At 39.8% G+C, this 24,791-nt stretch overlaps 1 protein-coding gene across 5 annotated transcripts in view; it reads right to left on the bottom strand.

Moving 5' to 3' along the window:
* The window catches only part of BCHE (butyrylcholinesterase), a 46,157-nt gene extending 22,613 nt beyond the window's left edge, over positions 1 to 23,544 (bottom strand). For 3 of the 5 annotated variants that reach the window (XM_030028635.2, XM_030028634.2, XM_030028636.2), the window contains exons 1-2: positions 21,048 to 21,225; positions 16,360 to 17,881 (exon numbers count right to left, since the gene is read on the bottom strand). In XM_030028635.2, the coding sequence (XP_029884495.1) occupies positions 16,360 to 17,876 (1,517 nt within the window). In that variant the 5' untranslated portion in view covers positions 17,877 to 17,881; positions 21,048 to 21,225. Of the gene's footprint in view, positions 1 to 16,359; positions 17,882 to 21,047; positions 21,242 to 23,432 lie in introns of those variants that run through there. The other 2 variants (XM_030028633.2, XM_030028637.2) reach the window with 2 other exon arrangements.
* Between the last annotated feature and the right edge of the window lie 1,247 nt (positions 23,545 to 24,791).

Consider the following 24,791-nt stretch of genomic DNA (forward strand, 5'->3'; position numbering starts at 1 on the left):
GAGGGTTTCCCGTAGCTCCCAGTTGTGTGGAGCAGCGGGAAGGTGGCCTCTCTGTGCACAGCATTCCTCCCTCCTGCTCTCATCAGGGTAGCAGCAACCCCACCAGTCGCAGACACGAAGTACGCAGTAAGGCAATTTCTTCCTCGGTGCCTTCTGCAGGCTATCGCCAGACTGGCGTTCTGCTGGCATGGGTCTCGTTAGCTGAACGGGTTGCCCACTGAGATTAATGAAAAGTTATGATAATGCTGCGGCACCCTCTGCTTCCCCTGTGCAGTAAGAATTGAAATCAAATGGAGAGCTGTTCCTCCTAGGTGCGACTTTATTGACTTCACCCGGGGTTGTAACCGCTGATGCTCATTTTCAATTTGGCCCTCTTTTCCTTTAAACAGCTGGTTTAAAGGGAGGAGAGAGTGAATGTGAATCATTTTTATTAGCTTTCATGATTCCTTGTAGCTGTCAGGCAGTACTGGCAATCAGCTGTTTTTCATGGGATGGCATTTTACAGTGTGTTACCATGGGCACAAGATAAGGAGAGGGGGAACGGCCTCAGAGCGAATGCAACAGCAACAATAACCCATCTCTTGCACATTTTCTACAGTTGCATTACAAAGCCTTTAAGAATTATGGAAATAGTCAGCTCGGCATCAAATAAGAAGCATGCTGTAAATGTTTGACCCCAGGGGTAGCTCTGGCAGCGAGGGACGTTTCTGCGTGTGTCTACGCTGCGAAGAAAGGGAGCTGCTGAAGCTCACGCGGTTGTCCCCGAGGTGGCTTTGGAGCAGCCACGTGAAGGCTACCAGCAGCACGGTGTGGTTTGCAGCCCTGCAAACACTTGTGCAGCAGCCCAGCACAGGTATAAAACCCGATAGGAGTGAACGTAGTTATCAAAGTGCTTTGAGTTTGTGATTGTAGAAATACATAATGAACCGCTTTTTCTGGGGCATTGTAAATTTTGGTTGTGTTGTATCCTATCTACGTTTTCTGCCAGGTGAAAGGGAGTAAGATAGCACAGGGCAGAGAAATCCAAGATTAAGGAAAAATGAACAAAAGGGTGAGAAGGCATCAACTGGGCTATAGTATCAACAGTTGATCTTGGCGAATAAGGGGTTGGAAGCAGAGTTATGTGGTATACAACAGAAACAAAGATGCCAAACTAATAACCGATAGCACAGACTAAGCTGTCACTGCACCACAGGTAAACATGCCTGCTTGCTTTAATGAAACTACAGGTAGGTTTAAAAAATGACAGGATGGTAAAGGCTCCTGAGTAACATCATCATGTGAAGGGTCCCCATCAAAGCTCTGCCCTCCAACTCTTTGCTCCTCCAAGGGATGGGCTATGTCAGCCTTTTGTGCTTCTTTCTGCAGTTCGGCTGAAGCCTGAGTCCTTCCTGCTGATGCCTCAACCTACGAGCGATCACGTTGACTTCAGAGGAGGCACAACAGGGATAGCATATGTTTTGAGGAAAGGCCACAAGATTTGCATCTTAAAAATTTATCGCAATTTTACAATTGCTTTATTAGTGGTTGTGTCATGTAGAACACCATTAATCATGCTGGCACTGAACAACATGCCCAGTCAAAATATATTTATTTATCTAATCCAAATGGATGAACCTTTTTTTTTTTTTTCCCTCCCTTCCCCCCCCGGAAGAAAACATTTTGTTGTTTTCCCTCTTCTCCACTTGGACAGAAGGGCGCTCCTAATTAGCAGGAGAGCTGATGAGGAGCATCAGCCCTCCGGAGCACCACTCGCTGCAGAGGGGCGGGAAGTGTTTGTGGCATTAGTCAGGCAAACGTATCCAGATGTCTCACATAATTTCTAAAGGCCACGATGCATGATATTTATACCTATGTTCGTTTTCTCGTCACAACACAACAACTGCCAGGTTAATATCAATTTTGGGCGGTGGCATGGTCCCCAGGGGGATGACAGTGCGGTGACAGTGCATGTTTGTGTAAGGCTTTGCTTGGATGGTACGACTGAGAGCTTAACAGATACTTTCCAGCCCAGTCCTATTAAAAAGAAGAGCAGATTTTACTGTTAACTACTGGTTGAATCTTCTCAAACCCTCAAACAATTTGGCTTAATGCCGGTTTCTTCATACCAGGCTATTAGTTTCAGATGACTCACTGTTAAGTAGACACCGGAGAGGGCTGTGTGGTTGAAGACTCAAAGTCCTTAACCTGAGGAGCAGTCCTAACTATTGGAACAACAAAAATGAACCTGTCCTGGAAACTTTCCTTAGAAAAGTTAGCAAGGGAAAGATCGAAGAAATACCTGTAATACCTGTAAAAAAAGAAATGTTAACTGTAAAAACATCCCCAGAAGCTATAATTACTGTATAATCTTTCCATTCAGAGACTGAGAGCTGTATAAATCTGAAAGGCTCTTGCTGCGTAGATTGCATCTGATGCAATATCACCATCAGTTGGGTCCACCTATGTAAGATTCAGTATAAAGAACTTATTTATTTATTTATTTTTAATTCAGACAGTTATCCAGAACATTTTCCCCAGTCAACTAATTGTCTACCACTTACTAAAATGATTTGATGTACTTCCTGGATAAAATCTTTACATTATGCCAAAATATTTTACATTAAACTGTACACTCTGAGTTTTTTTGTTATTAGAAACTACAAAAGCAAAGACAGGATGACAAGGGCACTTTTCTGTCCATTATCCAAAGTTTGTGAGTTGGTCCATTTGGGATAACAAGCAAGGGGGGAAGTGCCACCCCTAAATAAGTGAATTGGAAAGCTGGCACGCTATCACTTCACAAATACATATATTACTTTTGATGTCACTATTGCTACCGGTTGGTGCTCTTTATATGTGACATTGCATAACAAGTTACCTTGCTAGTGTTTATTTAATTGATAGAGCTCTTCAGAGTATTCCTTAATATCAGCTGATCACTAACCATCAATATCTATTGAACTGATGGACCCTCCGTACAAATGCACTACCACACTTAATATTTTATTTTAAAATATTCTCTTAAGGTTTTCATCTTCTTAGCCTAATGGGAAAAACAGCAGCTATCTAATCTATTAGCTGAAAAGGGTGAGTGGTGCCATTTATAATACACAAGCTCTAAAAACTGCCATACTGAAAGGTGACAACACAGACAGGGGTATTGTCAGCCTGCGCAACACTGGGTGACTGGAAAGCACCCATGATTATCTGTTTCACACACTAAGCTTCCTTGCAGCCTCGTGGCATCAGCATTCTCAAGGTATCAGGCCTGTGCTTCTGTGGCACTATGAAGAACTGGTGAACTTAGAAAAAAAAAAAAAAAATTGGTTGTGTTTGAAAACATTGTTTTATTTATTAGAATTTAATTCTCACAAGAAAATAGTAACCAGTTTCTGAAAATCTGTAGTAATTAAACCTTTCTTATTTATTTGTTCTTTAATAAGATGCAAAATTCGTTAGTCCTGATTCTGTGACATTTGAGCCTTACTCAGATTCCCACTGTAATAAATGAAAGGACTCATATGATTGAGTACTACAAGTCTGAGAGAGGTTGCAGATTTGAATCCTTCAAATCACTTTTCTTAAGCAGCTGTTTACGGGAAGTTCATTGTATTCTGTTGTGCTCAGTTCTCACTCACAGATCACATGTGCGACTTTAGTGACTATAAAGTGCCCCTGAGCCACAGCAAAAGGAAACTGCTTTGCAAGTTATATCGTAGGTAAATATTATTTCTTCTGCTGATCCTTGAAGAAACCTGTAGGATCCAGCTGGCATACTTTTTAACTGACAGAAATTGGAGAAGGACCTTTGCAGCTAGGCTTTCTTACACCTTCACAGGCTAAATATAGCTCAGGATATTCCTTCCAGATTCCAGCTTGGTGACAGCAATTGCGTGTTTAAATGTCTTAAACTATAAATTATCATGGTATGCACTATTACAACCGATATCAGTTTCAGGAAATGAAGCAACAAGCTGTTGCTTCTTTTTTGGTCTTATTGTGTTCTGCTCAAAACAGCCTCATGAAGCACCGATCAATTTGAAATGATTCTTGCTTGTGCATGTTTTGGTACTTATTTGTGAATTCCTGCTATATATAAGGTACTGACAAGGTACATCTTAAGGTATTGGCCATAAATAATAGAGTATTTGAGAAATTTAGATCCAGGATGTTCTGCCTTAGCTCTTTCGGCATGCTTGCAATGCATTTAGGAACTCAGTGCCTCAAATCCCTGGCTCCTGGATTGGAGTCTGCTCTGGTATCAGGAGTAATAATGAGCCAGGTCAGCCGAGCCAGAGCTAATGAGCCCTTCAGACCCCGGCTGTGTATTTCTAACCTCCTGGGCCCATGCTGGCACTCCTGCACGTAGGTCTCTTCTACTGTGAAAATGTTCCAGCAAAGCTTGGTGCTATTTCAGGAACCCCTGCCCCAAACTCCACTATCTTTATAGGATATGAGGAGATGCGATCATCATACAAGGTCTGGAACAGCGGTCGCACCATTCTGTCTAAGAGTCACTAGCCCTAGAAACTTGAAAGCTAGTTAAAATGTCTTTTCCTGAGCAACTGGTAAAGTTAAACATGACCAGACCTTTCTCTAAATTTAGCTCTAATTAATAAAGAACATCCACATTGATTTAAATGAGAACAGCGTTGTCCCAATATCCTCTGGGTCCCTCTGACTGAGGACTATCAGATCCATGTCTCCTGTCCTCTCAGCAAATCTGCACTACAGTCCTAAAGTCCTGACAGTCACAGATCCCTCAGTATCTCAGGCGGTACATCCCAAATACATGCATGATCTGCACAGTTTGGATGAAAGTGTAAAGAAGAGACTGAGACCATGCTGAATCTCACAGCTTTCTCATTACAGACCATTATTTCTGGCCAAAGAAAAGAAAGCAGGCTCTGAAAATGGATAGAGCCTGCGATGGTGGAGGCTGCCACAGTGAGAAGAGTGATTGGCAAGAGGAAAAGAAAAATAAAAAAAAGAAACCAAACAACCCCAAACCAGTGAATAAGCTTTAGCTTAATGGTATGACTTCAAGAAGACAAAAGATTTGAAGTTAAATTGAGTTCAGGGAAATGGGTGACACTTTGACATTAATCTGGAGATAATTTTAAACCACCAAAAATATGTTTTATCCTGTCTTGTTTTAAGAAATACTCATCACTCAGTGTGATGCTCAGTCACACTAAGCTCAGTGTGACAAGTGTCTAATATAACATACTTACAACATATAGTTGTAGTCATTTACATGTTTGGATTATGTATTGTGATAAAGCAGTAAAGAATTTTCAAAAGTATTACACTCCTCCTGCTTAATATGCCTTGCATCTGATGAGTTATTTTGCATGGTGTTTGAAGACCAGTCCAGCACTTTTTGAGGTGAATCACATTACTAGTTAGGGGCTGATCCAAACCCAAACAAATGGAACAGATTGGTTGACTTCAAAAGCTTTGCATCAGGTCCCAGCTGGAGAAATACCTGTAGCTGTTTACAAAAGAAGCTTCTCTCCTGTGGACAGCATTCACAATGATGATTTCACACCTCCTCCAGGACTCCAGGTTCTGGTGTGAATATTCACAGTTTGTATTTACATCACTTTTGAATAGACATGAGAGAGGCAACACTATGGCTTAGTCCTTCTTTATTCTAAAGGAATATTTTTGCCTTTTTTTTTTTTTCATGTTCCTGTAAAGTATTTTGTAAGATCCTTATGCCCTTTTGTATGGCATCAATTTTAGGTTTCAAGGACCACTTTTCAAAGCTGTTATCTTTTTTACACTCTTGGCTGCAGCAAGAAATCAAATGAAACTATAGTTTTTAGTCTTACTTGTAGAGGTTGAAGAGGGCTATTTGGAAATGGAAGGAGGTGCTGAACTCTATTGAGACCATGGAGGAGGAAGTAATTTCCATAGAAGGTAAGTAAAAGAATAAGTAGACAGGAAGGCACATGGCACTTGCCCTTTTACTCATCCTCTGAAACTGTCTTATCTCCTCTACAACCTCGCTTCTCCTTCTCATGACCTGGAAAAACACAAACTTACGTAGTACCTTAACCAGAATTGCTCCCTGGGACAAACCTAAAGACAGTGTGTAAAGGGAGAGAAAAATGTTTTCATTGCCATGGAACTATTAATACCGTGTTTTAAATTCTCAGTGGCTTTGGTAAAATTTGTCAGCCCAGTTGGTTGTGAGAAAGAGTGAATACTGTACTCATGTTTATATGACTGCTGTTTCCATCTCTTGCTTTCTCTTCCATTAATAGAGTTCATCCCAGACACTCAGAAATTGTTAGATAAATGGATTCAATGCTTTCCTTATCTCTAGAGACCGAATTTTCAATACAGACTGTGTAGTAGATACTATACTAGGATATAGTATTTAAGAATTGTTTTCAATTGTAGTTGCCCTAATCATGATTTCTTTTCAAGATGGATGCTCTACATAGCCCTGCACCAAATAAAATCATCTAGATTCATTGTGTCCTGATGGACTTCATCACAGTAGCATTTTTCTTGATATTTTCCATTACTGCCACTGTTTTATTTCTGTGAATGGTAGGAAGAGCATGAGTCACAAACTTCAGCTACTAGGTAATCTAGGTCAATTTGAGCAGTCCTATAAATGTAACCATTAGGTAGCTTTCAGTAGCATGTATATGTGTTATTACTTCATCTGAAACCACTGATACTTTATTATGGGAAGTGTAAATGAGAAGCTATAGTGTTCATAACCCCCCCAAAAGATATTTAAAAATAGATAATAATAAAAACGATTCTTTTCTTATCTCTGTTATAAATTCATTGTAGGTTTGACATTTACAAGTGGAAGTTACATGTAACTTTCTTTGATAAACACATTCAAATATGTCCCAGCATTATAACATCCTCTGAATCTGATTTGAACTACACCAAGAGGGAGATCTCCAAATACCAACATTTGGACTGAGAGTCATGAAAGGCATGCTCTCGAGAAGAAATAGTATGTAAAGAGGAGAGGATATCTGAGCCTATTCAAAGTCCTTCTCTTTCAAAACTGAGAGGGCTTTTGTGGAAATTATAGTATGCAGACTACTTCATAACTAGGAAAAAACAACTGTTAAACCTCTAAGCATATCCAGTTGTATAGAAAATTCACTTGGAGGTTACTCCTTGAGAACACCATGGTGAATAACATTCATGAGAAGCAGATATTTAAAACTTCATTAGTTAAAATAAAACCCACAGTATTTGAACAGCAGTTCCAGTAGAAAAAGGATCTCTCTGGTGTAAATTTGAGGCAACACTCTAGAGTTTGTATTTTATGAAATTAGGAAGTTGTCTTATGTTCCCTCAAGGAAAGGTAGAGAACACAGATGGCGGCCAGAGATGTCTGAGAAAGCAGACGATGGCAGCTTTTAATTTTATATCTGCGCTAGCATATAATTGTGTAACATCACTAACTGTAAGCATGAAATGCCTGATTTCTACTTATGCAGCTTCTACATTGGTGGGGGCAGAATCTCACAAATCCTGTGACTAAATTGCTAACTACATTTACCCACAACTGACTTCTCTTGCAGCTGATTGAAAAAAAATTAAACACCATATTGAGCTACCTTCAAAAATATGGTGTTAGGTAACCTCTGCTGCTCCTCATTTCCTCTTTTCTCCCCTTTGCCACCTCCCTGAAACAAGCCAATCTCTTGCATTGAGGAGTAAATTAAAACGCATACCGAAAGGTTTCCGTTCCTCGTGTGAAATTTCTCAGTAGGACTTCAGATTAGTGTTCCAGAACCACCCAGAAAAATGGGGTTTGCAGACCTTTTAAACTTCAATTTCTGCCTTTTGATGATGAAACAAGGACTAAGCTGCAGAAAAGCAGCACAGAAGAGTGCCCCTAAAAAGAGGATTAACTGTGGGTGAACACTAACTAGAATTTCACAGTGACTTTTGCAACCGTGTGTTTACATGCCTGCGAAAGTTATGATATAGGGAAAGCAACCCCGATCCTAGATTGTCTCTGAAGTGTTTTGCTCTTATACGTGAACCTGCCTTACACATAACTCATAATAAGTTCACGCATGCATTTCCTTCATTTCACTGTTCACAGACTCTTTCACTCCCCAAAATGGTTAGCAAGTCTCAGACATTTTCTTCTTTTATCTTTCCATTTCTTTTTGTTCTTTCTCTCTTCTTTATGTCTTTTCTTGTTCACCTAGCATCGTGCATCAGTTAGCATCTCCCTGTCTTGTTTTCCCATCTTTCTTACTCATGTACTTTCCATCAAACCCTAGACTATTTCCATCCAAGCTTCTTATTCCCACTCCCAAATTTGAGGTAGCAATCATACCACGATTTTATTTCAACTCTTGGAACAGCTGTATCTCTTTATTTCTCTCCTTTCCCCAAAATGTATCAGTGTAGGCTCTTTGCTGGGTTCTTGGCAGAGCCGGGAACTGTGTCCAGTACAGGATCTGTCATGAGAATAGGTAGAGCCACATCCCAGATATTTCTCTCTCTTCTTTTACACGGTCAGCCAAAGACAGCATAGCTCTACAAAAACCCACCTCAGAGAGCCACTTTACCATTTCTTTTCTTGTGCCTGTGCGTGCATGTTTGCGTGTCTCTGTCTCCAACTGCAGACACACGGAGTTCCCCTCGCTCGGTCACAGGACAGTGCGTTATCACTGGTGGTTTTAATCCCACAGCCTTTGATGACTGTATTAGAGCTTACCCTTTTCTAGAAAGCATTGCCACTGTTATATTCAAGGTAAAACTTTGCATTATAGTTAGGTTTTAGTTTTATGTCTCACTCAATTAATCCTAAAATATTTAGACATTTCCTTAATAGATGTTCTCATCTTATGTTTGAAAATAATAGTTTGACTCATCTGTTGTAGAGAATAAAACCTGTATGGATGGAATTGCATTTGCTGTACATAGGAAAAGTAACAAGACGACTTCTTGTAATTTTGCAATATTTGTAATAATATTAAACCAATCTAAACAATTTGTATCCCAGACCTATTTTCAAAAGATGACTGAATCAAATACTCCTGTTTTCAATTTTGAAATTCAATGACAGCTTATCAGCTTGCAAGCCAGAAAGAGAGAGATGACTGCCAAATGCACGTCTCTAGTTACTGATTTTTTCCATGATGCACTATTTCCAAGTAGATTACTAAAAAGATGTTTCCATTACTGCTTCTGAGTATAACAATATGTATGGACCCTGGAAAGATGACGAGTCATTTTTAAGAACCTAAAACCCAAAAGTAAAGGTGGAGAAATAGGAGTAAGTTTCCTAAAATTTGACCTTATTTTTGTTCATGGCTATGATTTCTACAATTTTGTTCATGGCTCAGAGGTGATTCCAGTGAAAGACAGCGAGTGTGAGAATGCATGTGCCCTTTTGGGTCAAAATTAAAGCTTTGTTTTTCCCTAACATGGGAAGGGAAGACCTTCCTTTCCATATATGTTTTTGTATTTTTAGAAACCTCTCATGCTTCATTTATACTCCTTCAGCTTTTACCTCACACTCAGAAATCTTCTGTTCTGGATTCTTGACCTGAACCAGTCAAATCACTAGTTAAGATGACAGATGACTTATTCTAGATAAATGTGAGGTGCCAGAAGCAGCAGCCTCAGAGAAAACCTCCCTTGGTCCCGCTGAGCGACAGCTCCGGTGTGTTTGAAGACCCACTGGGGACCAGCACCACGTCTCGGCTGAGTGGCTCCAACCCAGGCACCTGCCTCTGTCCCTGTGAACATGGGCTCATCTCAGGAAGAAATACAACCCACAGGAAATTTCTTACCATGAAATGGCTTAGTGGTACGTAAAACTTCCTAGTTTCTGAAGTATTAGAAAATTAAAAGTGGTTGGAGTTTTTTATTTTCTTTTTTTTCCCCGGTATATTCATTCCTTTCCATACATAGAGTATATAGGTCCCCAGTTCAATCTGCTGTCTGGACTCTATATGAGGCTGTTGTTTTTGTTCTCACAGTTCTGAAACGACTCTCTATAAACATGTTGTGATAAGTTGGTAACAAAAGCACTGAAATTTATTATATGTCTACCAGTGGAACATCAGGGAAAGGCAATAATAACCAGGCAAAGTGCTTCAGAGCTTTAGTGGGACAATCAAAGCCTCACAAATTCCCCTAAAACATAGGAGGAAATATTTCAAAGACTTCACTTTATAGAAAAAGCTGCAAAGATTTGTTTCAGCGGTTGTAAAACTGGCAGCGAGACAAGTTTTGCCAGTTTCCTTTTATCCGAAACATTTTTCACAAAGCCTTAAAAATATTATCTTTGTATGTTCCACTACATTCTTGTTTGAGTTTTCATCTCATCTGATTTGTCTGTCTCCTTGTCACTTTACGTCACTCATGTCTAAAGAATACAGTTACCAAATCTGATGAATAAAGTAATGCAAAAGGCATAACCTAGCAACCACTTATTTGGGATGCCATATATTTTTTCATGATAAATAAAACTTCCTTTTACTAGAGTTAGCAGAGCATTCTGCTGCTTATGATTGATAGTACCTGTTAGTGTCACTTGCTTACTTTCAAAAGCTTTCTGAAGAATAACAAAAGTGCAGCAGAGAAATGAATTTTAAAAGTGTTTAGAAAGAGAAATTTAAATTCTTCCACCATGGACATCACTTAAAATAAAGTGTGCCAGAAAGCATTCAGGAGAAGGCCACTGAAAACTAACTTAATATTGTTAAAAAGAACTTTACCTATACACAAACATAACCATACTAAGCCTGATGCAGCCCCTTCCATATGATATCACACCATGGTTTTCTGCTGAATGCAGTTTGGCCACTTCTCTTTGCTTGCCTAATTTTGATGATGTCTGGCATTTTATTAAATGATTTTAAGGCTACTAATTGATATTCAGCTGCTGATATTCTTAAATATAAGAATCCACTGAGAAGACCCTGGGTCGGGGTAAATGGAAGAATTTTAAATCAAAATATAAATCAAGGAGATTGATTTTGGTATCTGTTCTTTCCTATAACCCCAATATTTTATTATACTTGATTTATTCAGACAGCACCAGCGATAACCTTTTTTCTTCCCTGGCTGGTAGAACAGAGACTTTTGAGGGTGTGATGACAAAGTTGTTCTTTCAAGGCTCAAATACATGCAAAAAGAAAGTATTTTATGGAATTATGCTAATAGCACTAGGAAAGGCTGGGTTACTTGGTCAACCTTATTTGATACTGAAAGTTCAGTCATTAAAAATTGTAGTGATAATGACACAGCAGAGGAGTTCAGGTGACGGAAAAGGAATTGGCGCACCTGGAAGCTTTTGTCTTCCAATCCTAGGAATTTATTGGCAGTTTAGTAATAGTTATCTTTCTTTGCACCTTAACGGACATCAGTATCCACCTCAAGACTGACTTCACACTGTTCAGCCAGGACATTCCTACCTATGCACTTTCTCCCTCAGTACATTGAATCCAATTTTAATGTGAAAAGGTCATTGGAAGATACAAGTGTTCAGCTGCCAGTAGACTTCAGCTACCAGTACACCGGGGAGACTGGGAATGCCCAGGACTGGAGGGCAGAGGCACTTCAGCCATGCCGGGAAGGGCAGGAACTGGCTCCATGTCTCACAGAAGACAAGACTAATTACTGGAGTGATGCTCTTCTAAACACCGTGAAGCAGAGCATGGTATTTTTCTCCATGTGTAGCACATCTTTGCAAGAGTCTAACAGATAATCTGTACCGCTCATTACTTAGATCTGCTCTTGAAATAAATCATAAGCATATTTTTGTGGGGAAGAGATGCTGCAAGAGTATAACTGGAGGGTATGTTACCCACACTGTCAGTCTGCTTAGCCACAGCTCCATGGTAGGTGCTTACCTGTGTCCTGTAGTCTATCTATGAGCATCAGGACTAGCATTAGCTAGAAATAATCCAAAGGGCTGATCCTGAACATCACTGCCAGGAATCTTATGGGCCATCCAGTCTGTCCTTTCTTCAAACTACTCCATGTTAACTGCTTGAACAGTCAGACCCACGAGGTAATTTGCTTTATTTTTTTTTCATTCTTCTCAGACTATGTGATATGAAGTAACATTATTTATATGGGTAAATACTGCAGACAGTGGTTAGCAGCCTGTCCCTACTTGCAGTAACAGAGGTAGAGACAGTAGCCATAGTTCGCAGGGGTTCCCATGCCACCGAATCCTGTTCTGGATAATGAATCTGCAGGGAATCTCACGATTGAAAAGCAGTGGTTTATTGTCAAAGACGACTGTTTCAGCAGGGTCTTCACAGATGTTACAGACCATGTAAATATGTGGCAGATTCCTAAAAATGACACTATTCTCTTGGGTACTGAAGAGAGATATTGGTGTATAACACCAGCATCTAACTTCAAGCCTCACAGGTGAAACGTCTGTTCCCATCTCCTACTGAATCATCTACACTACCCATTCCCTATTCATATTCAAAAATAGAAAATCTTTTTCCCTGTTAATTTTCCAGCAAAAATGGTCAGTTATCACTGATATTTATTTTTAGCAAGGATGTGAAATAAGAAGTGCCTAGAGACTTGGAAAATTGCATCAGCTATTGATGGGGGTGGTGGTTGAGTGGGAAACTCTTGGGCTGGCTGATAGTCTCCTTTTGTTTATTGAGAAATGTAGAAATCAAGAATTTCACATACACTCTTGGGATCCTTTGAAGGAGTCACTTCTCTTTTTCTCCCTAACATCTTTTCTTTTGTTCTTACATGACATTAGATATTTCTAAGAAACAAAAAATTCTCCTACAGGGCATACCTTTGACTTTTCATATCACCATTTTTATTCCTAGCGCTCACATGAGAATGAAAACCAGAGATCATTAGGGTCAAAGTATGGGCTTGAATACCCCTTGTGAGAAACAGCTCTGCGTGTGGTGAGCTGAGCTGCCTCTCGGTCCCTCCCAACCAGCAAGTACCAGGAGAAACCTGATTTCTTTCAGCTTTTGTTGACTCTACCTTATCTCCTTTCCTCTGCAGGCTGCTTTTCCCTCCCTTGTGCTTTTGTACTTCTGCACATTAGAATATTAGGTCAAACGCCCTCACTAAATGTTGTGCTGTACAATATTTCTGATTTTCATCTTTTTGCTTCATTTTCTCCTCATCTACTGGAGACATCAATGGTAAAGTAATTTTCCCCTCAGATGTTTGCCCTTTCGTTATGCCAGAGTTTACTATAAACATCACATCAAACGGGGCTTTCCCAGTTCTTCATAAATGTTTACTGTGTGCTCAAAGGTGCCAGGAAAACAAGAATCACCTATTGCTTTTGGAATTATTAACAACTTTAATTATTTCCCCACTCATTGTACACTATGAATAATGTGTTAGAGAGCCTTAGGGGTCTGTGTTCTGGATGATGAGAAAGTGTCACACAATGGGTTAATGCTGATCTGATCTTTTACTGGTACATAAATTGCATGATTGTATTGCTTACAATAATAGTGATGTTTTCGATACTTGTGGTGGAAGCAGAGGGAGGGATTATTTGCTGTTTGCTGTGGAAACCACCTGAAATTCAATCTGTAGGCTAATCTAATTATAGTGCAAATGATAATAAGACTAGATGACGGGTTTGTCTTCTATAAACTTAAACCTGAACGTACCTTATGTTGTCTAATTTTAGCTAGCTACAGTGACAGGGACAGTGTACTCTATTTTGCACAGCAGGTTATTGAGATTTTTCAATATATACACACACATAAAAATTATATACATATATACATAAAAATTAAATATACATATATAATCCAGTAGAAACCAATAGTTCACAGAAATGTAAATATTGTTCTGCAAAATCTAATATAGACCTGAATTTCTCTTTTCCTGCTGAGAAATAGTTCTGCTTAATGGAAAGATCCGTTATCTCTGGTATAAGATCCTGATTGCAAACTCCTGTAGGGCAGGCTGTAAAGCTGTAGTGCGTAATAAGGAGCCTTCACTCAGTTTGCTCTCCACTAAGGGCCTAACGACACCAGCTTCAAAGCAATGTTGTCATAGCATGTCTTCATGATGCAGGAATTGTTACCAAGCTTTACCTGGCCTTATTGTGCAGCCTTCATCTTGGGAATCTATCAATCATTGGCATTGATAAATCAACCGCACAGCTCAATTCCAGAACGTACACCCCTGTGGAATGCTTTTCTCAGTGCTACAGTCTTTCCCACCAAATTCATGTGGAGTGGTGTCATCAGGCTCCAAGTAAAGAGGGAAGCAGGAAGAGCTCATAAATTAAATTTTAGATTAAATTTTACAAGAATAAAACCTGTATTAAAACATTATGCAGTGATGAGTATAGCTATCTGTATAGTCATTTTCTGAGTTTTAATATGCTCATCAGTTATGGTAAAAAAAAATACTACAGGCTCCAACGTATAAAGGGGATAGAACTTGTTAACATAATTAATATTCCTACTATCAGGGCAAACAATCAATCACACCTATGGATAAGCAAATCTGTTAAAAAAAAGGATGCACATAAAAATAAGCTCTTGGTTCACCTTGGAGCGTAACGTGAAGGGACGACGCAGGGCGCGGGCAGCAGCCGGGCTGCCCGCAGGTTGGTGCCAGCCACCAAGCGCAGCTTCTTTCCGAGCCAAAGCAGAACCACTGCACGAAGCTGGGACTGTGGGATTGGGGCACGGTACAGAGCCGCTGCCCACGGGCAGGCACACAGCAGCTCCTGCCCTAACACCACGGTCAAGGCAAATAGTACTTCCCTTGGATGAGTAAACAGGGGACTATCAGGTTGAACTAGAGGGGACGGATGACAGCTGTAATTAGGACTCTTTGGGGATGACAATCTTGAATTCCAACAAGGAAAGTTTCAACAAGTTGTTGATGAATCACAGTTTTAAAGAAGATGCATAGTTATTATTTAAAGACTTGAAAAAAAGCATTATAGTGAAAACCTCAAGAGTATAACCTGGTTTATTTAGCCAAAGAAAGGATTAAGGGTTGTTTGAATAGAGCCTAGAATTATCTCTATATGGAACACAAATCATAATATAAAGCTTAGAAATTGTCAAACAAAATATAGCACCTGCAAAATGTAGAATAGGCAAATTCAGACCAGACACAAAAATTCCTTTTATAACTGTAACCGTTTTAAGTGCAATTAAGCTTTAGAACAACCTACCAACATTTGTTCTGGATTTTTCATCACTGGAAATGTTTAAGTCCTAACGGTGTTTTGGTTTATGTACAACTTATATGGACTAAATGAGCACAGTGGTCTCCTCTGATTTCTAATCTATTAAGAAAAATAATTAGATCCTGTTCCAAAGTTGATTTCAGCCTTTACAAATCAAAGTATCCTTAACAAATCAAAGGAGAAGTCCACCATGGAAGTAAAATTAATGCAGGATTTTAAAATTTAAGTTAATTAAACATTTTTAAAGTGTGAATTAAGTGTTTGGTTGTACGTTCTCACAGGCACAGATTTTTATGTATATAATTTTCTCAGGAGAGAGCACAAACCAAGCTTCTGAGAAGACAAGACACCTCCCTATCGCATCAGGCTTGCAGCCTTGAGAGTAATCGTACGTGACTGTAGTAGTGGCTGTTTTTCTTACCACACTGAAATGTTTTCATTTCAAACAGAAAATTGCATTGACTGCCCCATAGCCCTGCCGAGCAGAGCAAGGGCTCTATCACTTCTCTTGGACACCAGCTAAATAGACTGAATGAGGGGTTGTATTTAATCCATTTCAAACATCCAAATGAAATATGCTTATTTGCTTCTTATACAGGCTAGGACATATTTCACTTAAATATGAGTCTAATGGAAATAGCAAGGGATTTGTCACCGGCTTCAGTGAAACCCAGGATTATACTTACAGTACACATGGAAAGATAGGCTTTCTGAAAAGAACATCCTGCAATCCCAATCACTTCATCATGTGAACATAATATACCTCCATATTACACACCTGCATGTTCTGAGCAAATTACATCTTAAAGGAAATTGGACTTTTTGCTCCTACGTCTACTGGTGGAAGTCTTTCCCAGAATTTGAAATATTTTATTTCTAAAACTTGAAACCATTACCTGCCTTTGTAACAAGTGCTGCCATGGCAAAAAAAATGTTTTGCATTTGCTTTTATGGGTGGATGTACATTGTTTTCTTAAGCTCATCCTATACAGTGAACTATTCATCAACAGTTTATTTGACAAAGACCGTGTTTTTATCAGAACTAAAATAGGAATTCTGGATAGCTGAACAATTAATCCTTCCTCATCATTCTCATCAGCCTTCAAATCACCACCAAAACAGTTAAGCTTTTTCCGCCTGTGAAACAACAAGCATTTGACCAATCAAACGAATTTCCACCATAAACTTACCCAGTTTTCGCAAAAGTTGCCCAGTATCTCAACATGGACCGGCTTAAGATTTCTTCAGCTTTGGTGTAATTCACTCTTCTTTCTAGGGGCAATCCGAACACAAATTCGATCTCATAACCGTGCATTACTCCCATCCACTCTGGCCAAGGCAGCTTTGAGGATCGATGTTCAAAGAAATAAAAGAACGCATTGTGTCCTAGTTGTGCAAATTTTTTGGTAAACTCCATTGCAGGACATATTATATTGTAGTCACCAATAACGTCATCCATGGCATCACGGTAATGTTCTGGCTTCTGCTCATTTTCCCAATCTGTGTACTGAAAAATGATCGATTCTATTGCAAGTTGGCTTGCTTCTGGGAAGGACTGAGTTAAAGCTGCTTCAAATGCTGTTTTATTGATCAAGCCATCACTATCCTTGCTGAAGCCAGGGACTCCATATGCTAGAAATGCTGATCCTTCATCTTTATTAACACCAACTAAGATCTGTGTGTGTTTGAAAAGGCCATTCTCAATCAACTTTTCTGGCATGTCTGCAAGAAAATCTCCATCCACAGTTGGACAGAAATATATTTGTAAAAGAGAGTCATATGTTACAACAAATTTCTCATTCTCCAGTATATCCTTTGGGTCCTTGTCTTGGAGGCAGAGAATTAGCTCTGTCTCATTGCTGGTGGGACATTGGAGTTGTTTAGCTAAAGCCACTGTTCTGTTTCTGGCTTCAGATGCTGTTATTGCAGCCCAAGGGGTATTTGCAGATCCACTTTGCATGATGGCTCTTGTGAATAAAGGATGGCTTTTAGGAGAAAGGATATGGTAGCTGACAGAAGCTGAGCCAGCACTCTCTCCAAATATAGTCACACTTTTTGAATTGCCTCCAAATGCTGCTATGTTCTCCTGGATCCACTGAAGTGCCAATCTTTGATCAAATAAGCCTGCATTTCCAGGAGCTTCCTGGTTTCCTGGCAAAGCCAAAAATCCCAATGCACCAGTCCGGTAGTTCATGGAAACTACAATGACTCTTTCCACCCTGGCCAGAAACTTGCCGTCATAGACCGGTAGGGAAGTTGACCCACTCTCAAAGCCACCACCATATATCCACACCATGACAGTTGCATTCTTGGGTTTGGGAGAAGGAATCCATACATTAAGGTATAAACAGTCTTCACTTAGGTTAGTTTTTGGATTCCACATCTCTGATCCAGGAAATCCTGGGTAAGTTGTATCTATAAGCTGGTAGCAAGAGTTTGCGTGTTTTGTGGCATCCCAAACATCTGACCACTTCTCACGAGGTTCTGGTTTTTGAAATCTCAATCTACCAATGGGTGGCTGTCCATAAGGTATTCCAAGGAAGGCTGTCACAGTTCCCCCCAGTACCTGTAGGTTCGTCCCTCTGACTCTGCCTTTCTTGGTTGTAATGATGTTATCTTCAGGCACTACCTTCCTGATGAACATACACAGGAGAAGAAGCCACATAAGAAATCTGGTATAGAGACTTGTGCCATTTGTCCAAATCATGATACCTGCAACACAGGAAAAAAGAAATTTGGAATTAGTATTGCAACATATTAGTACCAGAGCCAAAACAGTTTATCCAAAAAGGGTGTAGGTCATCCCAAGGGCATTGCAAATAAGATGGTGCTGCTGCACAAAGCTCCGCAGTCTTTAACCATAAGTTCTTGTTAGTTAGTTGTGTTGCAAAGACTGTGTTTAGTACTTAGTATTTGGTGCAGTGCTTCAGAAAAACTCTGTCACTAAAAAAACATAGAACTGAAGAAGCCAGACCAGGAGAGGTAAAGTCATATGAGCAGACTCGGACTACTTCAGTTAGCAGATGACTTAACCACGTGCATTTCCACTGGCACAATGAACAGGACGTTTTATGATCTGTGATGGAAAATGCCATGCCCGACTAGCCGTTATTCTGTTAGAGGTTACTTTGGCAATTCATGTTCTCAAATCAATAGAGTGATAACAAACATCACTAGGCACAGATTTTTCCACACATAAACATGCATCCCATGAACACTGGAGCTTGAAGGCAAATTTTAATCCAAGGATTTCCAGGTCTACAGAAGTTTTGAACTATATGCTTTTGTCACAGTAGATGCCTGGGCTGAAGCAAACCATTGAGATGGCATTGGTATGAACTCAAAGCATTGGGTGATTTCACTGTGCTGCTCATGTGTCTTAAGATCTGAAGGTGTTTTAACAAATCAAGTACATGAAGGGCCTCTGAACTGACTGTCCATTCGGCGATTGCATACAGAGGTACACCAAGACCTAAATGAAGCATTTCTTTCAAGATCTTTTTTTCTCTAAAGCAACTTAACCAAGCTTACAACCATCATAGTCATGAGAAGTAGTCATACTTCTACTACTTAGAATGAACATTAAAATGCTAAAAAGCCAAGGATTTTTTAATAGATGTAGGTGGTGCCTAATAATTTAAGTATGGCCTGGTCTTTGTTTCCTGAGAACTTTTCAAAGTGATAGTTAATATGATCTTAAAACTAAGGCTATACATGCTAATTATGTACCACATTTAAGCATACTAGTAGTACTATTTACCCCAACCTTTTCAAATGCTGTAAACCCCCTAGTATCTTCCCCTGGAAAGTGAAAAGTCAGGATAAGACTATTTGCATAAACCCATTTCTATGGCTTAAATATTTGAAAATGCTCAACAAAGCTTCCTTCTATTTTTGCTCTTTGCCCTGCCGTACATAGTGTACTCTGTCCTGCCACTTTAAACAGGCCATTCTTTGTTAATGAGGAGCACTTGTGTCCTTGAAAGGAATGAAGCTAATTTCTGTGGAAAGTACAGCTGTGGCCTAATCTGAGCTCCTCCTGCTTGTTTGCGTATTCTTGGAAATCAATTAATAAAATGGAGGGGGGGCAGGGAAGGAAGATTTTGTGCAAAGAGGTTCCTAACTTGGAGATAGCATCAAAGGAGCAAGGAAGAATCTTCAGAGACAATATTTTTAGCAGTCATCTAAACAGATAGAAAATAGATAAATTTTAGAAAACATAAACATTTATGCTTTTGTCTTTTTTTAAAAAAAAAAAGTGAATGGGAGCAATAGACTTCAGAGTTGGTCTAACACTCCACCTAGCCTCCAGCTTGACTTACAGAAACCTGCAAATGCCCCCATGTATGCTAAACTTTAGAGGTGTGAGTAGGCGCTCTGGATGACACATGAGGTCCAGCAGCTCCCGAGGAGTTTGGGTGAGCAGAGGCTTGCTCCAGCAGCCCGTGGTACCCACACAGGAGGCTCACATCCTTTAGTGCCATTTAACTCCCCTCTCTATGTACCAGTCTTTTTTTTTTTTTTTTTTTTTTTCCCATTCATTCCTCTAATAAAATCTTTTAAGAGCTGGGTGAGAAAAGGGTTGTGAAGATTAGCTCAGGGCTAAACTCTTTCACCCTATCTCGCAGTCAACCAAGGTAACTGGGGTGGCTGTGAGAAATGCGAATAGTAGGGATCTAGTTGGGTATGTGTGTACCCAATGCACAGCACTGTGAGATGGGAGGAGCACTTTCTGTAAGTCTGTTGCTTCACTGACACTCTTTTTTTTTACACATTCACTTCTAACATGCCACGCAGGACTGAACCACAACAACAAGCTGGAAATAGTAAGAGATTTCAAACATTGTCACTATGAAGAAAAGAAAAATGACACTAAGAAAAGCAGGAGATGTTAATGTTCCTAAAGCTTTTATTATCTAAACAGTAATTAAAATTAATTCCCCTCTGCGCTTTCCTCTTAATTAAAAAGGAATGGGACAGGAGGAAATACTGTAGTATTGTAAAACACAGAGACAGAACATTTGACCCTAAGAAGTTTTAGACAAGAATTCTAGGAAGAAAAAAAACTAACAAGAAATTCAAATCTGTACCTTTTTAATTGGCTCTGCAAAAGAGCAGGTGGCATTTTAAAGAAAAAGTTTGAAATAGATCAAGCTTGAAAAACACAGAAATTTTGTACTACTGAATGAGAGAACACATCTAGTCTGAAGTTACTCTGCTAATATTAACAAAAGTAGCAAGTGATAGAGGATTATTATTACACCTTGAATGTATGGCAAATATTGCATTTAATAAGGTTCTTAATGCTGCATTAAAACAAACTCAACAACATAAAGCATACTGAGCAAAACAAACATTACTTGATTATTACTAAGAGAGTAAAAGGGTCAGAAGATTGCTTTAGCTCATCAACCTTAACGGAGCAGAGATGTATCGTAAAGTGTATTTGCATACTTTAAAAAGCTTCTTCTGTAGTAGTTTCCTCCAGCAAAAGTTAAACAGACTATACTCTTGTATTCTTATTCAGCAAGGGAACACAATTTATTTCAATGATTATTTCCTCTCCTTGCAAATCTTTACCCAGCCAAAAAATCTATACACAAGACTATATAATCACTATTTAAATAGAAAAGATGGTTGAATTAATAAGTGATTTCTAGCTCAGCTTAATTTACTTAACCCAGGTTCCCTTGAATAATACCAAGGTCTGATACACACGCTTGCTTACTCGTTCCATTTGCAGAGCAGAGTGAGTTTTCCCAAGAGAGCAACAAATGGGCAGAGCGTAACATTTTAAAAGATCACAATCCCCGTGCAAATCAAGCAGAACTGTAAATTATCCTGGCAGACAGAGACGTGTAAATAGAGAAGCACTTACCCCACTTCTATTACAAGAACTACAAAGTTTTTAAGAGTCAGGATCTTTGAATACTTCAGGGAAAATGCAGTATGCAGCTGCTGCTTTAAGCCCGTAAATTGGACAGTACTGACATTATAATCAACTGTTTCTGACACAAAGCTCGCGAGAGTTGGCAGCAGCAACTTGATCTGCAGGCAGCCGTTCCTTACGATCTGACATCTGCTCAAAGGCTAATGGTCTAGTTGTAGAAATGCTAGAGAGATAAACCCGTTTTGGAGAAAAATCAGGCATGAGCTTCTACAGGGAAGGAAGGTGCAGTGATTTGTTCTTAGCACGGGGCAACAATTTGTAATCTAGAAAGATAAACAGAATTAGAAATATAATAAAATCCTGCCTCTCTTTCCTTCGTCTGTCTTAGACCACTGGTCTCACCTGTACTTTTTTGCTGTTGTATAACTCAAGATTAGCACCATTTTAAAGTACCTCAAACTTTTCTTTTCGCTGTAAGATAAGTAGTTATTTTTGGGGTTAAGCAACTGTGGCAGATAAAAAAGGAGTGTCCTCTGCACAGAAATGTCAACAACTGGCAAGCATCAGTTGTGTTACTTGACTCATGGCCATCTGTAGGCTACGGCAGAAACCTGCGTTGTCCTCTACTGATGTTAGGGTTAAAAATGGTACCCCTATGGTGTCACATGCTGTTTTCTCTCTCTTCTTAGGCTTCAAATAGGAAATCACCCATGCTGCTTAGTCCACCTGATACCCTTCTTTTGCCTGAACCTCTCAAGCTTTGTTTCCACAAGAATTCAGCACTGCAGGTGCAAAGCCACTCTAAACCGCAGGGCAGAGTTGTCAGCGTTGCAGCACAGCTGAGGACGTATCCCACAAAGCAGGGCTGATATTTAAATTGCAAATATTTCGAGGTACAAATGGAGGCAGAAGAGAGAAGAGGGGTGGAGAAGGCAAATAAGTACATACACCCCCCTTACAAAATGTCTTGTCAAACCCACATCCCTGAGCCACCACGTGAAACCAGAAGGCCACCCCTTGGCGATGGGGCTGCTGGCCCCCCTCAGCATCTGCTCTCTAGCTCTGCTCTGAAAAAGGCAACTTTTCCATAATTTAAGGTTTTCTTCTACGGAGAGCCTTTGCTTCCCCTGTTAGAGCTGAAGACAATTACTTTCCCTCTGTTTAATAATCAAACTACAGCTCTGTTTCAATTACACAAAAGCAATATTTGGCAATGCATAGAACAGGAATAAAGCCGAAATAAAAAGTTAAGTATGAAGTTTATAGACCTTAACATGGAGACTACAAATGATTTTTAAAAGCTAGCATGTGAAATAGTGTTTTAATAGAGAAAAGCCCAAGAAAGCATGGTCATTTGGTTTCTCCCAGTAATTTTACAGTCTACCTTTAGGTTCAGACATTCAATAGGTATATTGCAGGGACGTGTCCATTGGAGAAAATATGTCCCAGCCTAAACGTAAACCAGGTTATAAATCCATAAGCTGTCAGCATGGAAGTGTCCGATATAGTTGCTAGTTGGGAATTCAGAATTCTTAGCCGAGATTGTTATCTCAGTAATGTAAATAGAAATATTTAATAACAAAATACAATTAATTTGGGATCAACTCTAATGGCAACTCTTGTTGATCAAAACTTTTCAAGTGCAGTTTCCTGCAGGAAACGCTAAGTTGTGCTCTTTAAATTAAGGCAGTTTTCAATGTTCTCTGATGTGCACATTCACTGACTTTCTCCAGTGCCTCTTCAACCCATTTGGAAACATGGCCAGGTGACACACATTTGCTGTGACACCAGAGGAATGAATCATAACCCCCAAATCTTGTTACAGGCCACTTTTAAATAAGGTATTTCTGATGCTTGTGATAAACCATTTTATTCTCAAGCCTCATCACTGCCTTGAGCAGTAGAGAAACAGCAGGAGACTCAAAACACTAAAAATGCTCTTTCTGGCTTCATCTATTTTCCAGCATTGGTCACAATGTCCCACCTCTGCTGTCACCACCGCTCCCTTCCCCTCTCCTCGCCCCTCTCTGCTCCCCTTTACAGCGCCCAAGGCACCTCAAACAGCATTCTGCTCGGAGGCTGTCGGGGCCCGAAAGGAGTTGTTTAGGATGACCTCCCTCCCCTTGGGACCAACGACCAAGTTCGTGATCCCCCTGGACTGAATTAAGGTGAAATGACACCAGCCAACCAGTTTAACTATTTATTAATACAAAATACGAGGAGTCAGGTTAGATGCAATAACTCGATGGCAACTACCTAACTGGACAGCTCAGCTAGGCAAACAAGTCCCATGCCACATGTCTTTCGCAATTTGATAAAGAGAGGAGGAGAGAGGCAGAGACAGACAGAGACAGACAAAGAAGATATCACCACCTGTGGCTCCAGCAGCGTCCCGTTGGTCCTCTTGCTTATTGGTGTCTTGGTGGTGGGGGGTCCCCCCCTCGCAACTGATGGTACCGTTTTATACAGTCCGAGTCCCAAAATCTCTGCCCAGTTCCAAGAAATTTCGTGCTTACTTAAGTAGTCAAGGCAACGGCACGTTTGCCACGTAGACTTTGGTACCCACGCGACGATGGTGTGGTGTCTCCAGTCCACTGCGCATGCGGACGCGTTCTTAGGGGTTGTCGGTTGTCCCCAGTAAGTGCCGTGACCACCAGTCGACCTTCCGTTGCGCCTGCGCCGTAGAGATTGCGCCAGGCTGTGGGCATCGCTGTTATGGCGCAAGTTAACCGCAGGGCTCTGAAACCGGTGTCTTGTGGTTTCCTCTGTACCAAGAAATGTTTAAGACAAATGTCCGCGTGATCTGTCCCCTACAGAGGCAGACACGGTTACTAAATGCAAAATGTGGAGCATTTCTATGGACTCTGACAAGGTGACCCTGGGATACGTGAATCAACTGTCTCGGGTGGTTTCTCAGGTGGTAGGAAACACTGAGTTGGGCCTTGGCGTTACCTAGATGTCTTCAGGGAAGGGGAGCATTCGGACAGGCTGTTTAGATTGTTATACTTCTCGACTATTGTACTTTAGTCTAATGTTAGACTATTATGCTGTACTTTTTAAGAAAACTAAGCCCTCGTCTATAATTTTTTCCTTTAATTAAAAAATTAACATATAAATTAAAGTTTCACAACTGTGTGCTGTGAGAGGAAACACTTATTTTAGTTATTACTTAGCTTACTAAAAATACCTGCACGAAAATTAGAGATTAAATACATTTAATGCTTTTTGTAATTCTGTGTAGAGTGGTCATTTTCTCAGTTTTCCTTTGGGAGCTTGAAAGGAAAGGAGGTACAAGCCAACAGATAGAACACCATACATATATGTGTAGGTATATATATATGAGCTGTTTTACAGACATACATATATCTATTTATGTACATATAGTGGTACTTTTAACTATCTCTATCCATCTCTCTACCTATCTATAAGGCTAATTTTTTTTTGACGTTATGTAAATTTTTATTTAAGGCAAGGTTCTTAAAAATCACCACCAAAGATAAAAGTGCCTTTTCATGATTTAATGTGTACATGAAATAGATGTCACACTGACATGGGAAATTTGATAGCAAAGATGTCCAAGTCTCTTAAGGAATGAAAGCAAAGGCCAGCTCTAGGAAAGATTGACATTTAGTAGGCTAAGCAGCTTAGAGTACTTAAACAATATGTATTATAGAAATATCAAACCTTTTTGTTATGATTCAGTTCATTATTAAACTGCCCTTCAGGATATTG

This window comes from Aquila chrysaetos, chromosome 10, assembly GCF_900496995.4.
Source record: "Aquila chrysaetos chrysaetos chromosome 10, bAquChr1.4, whole genome shotgun sequence".
NCBI lineage: Eukaryota > Metazoa > Chordata > Aves > Accipitriformes > Accipitridae > Aquila > Aquila chrysaetos.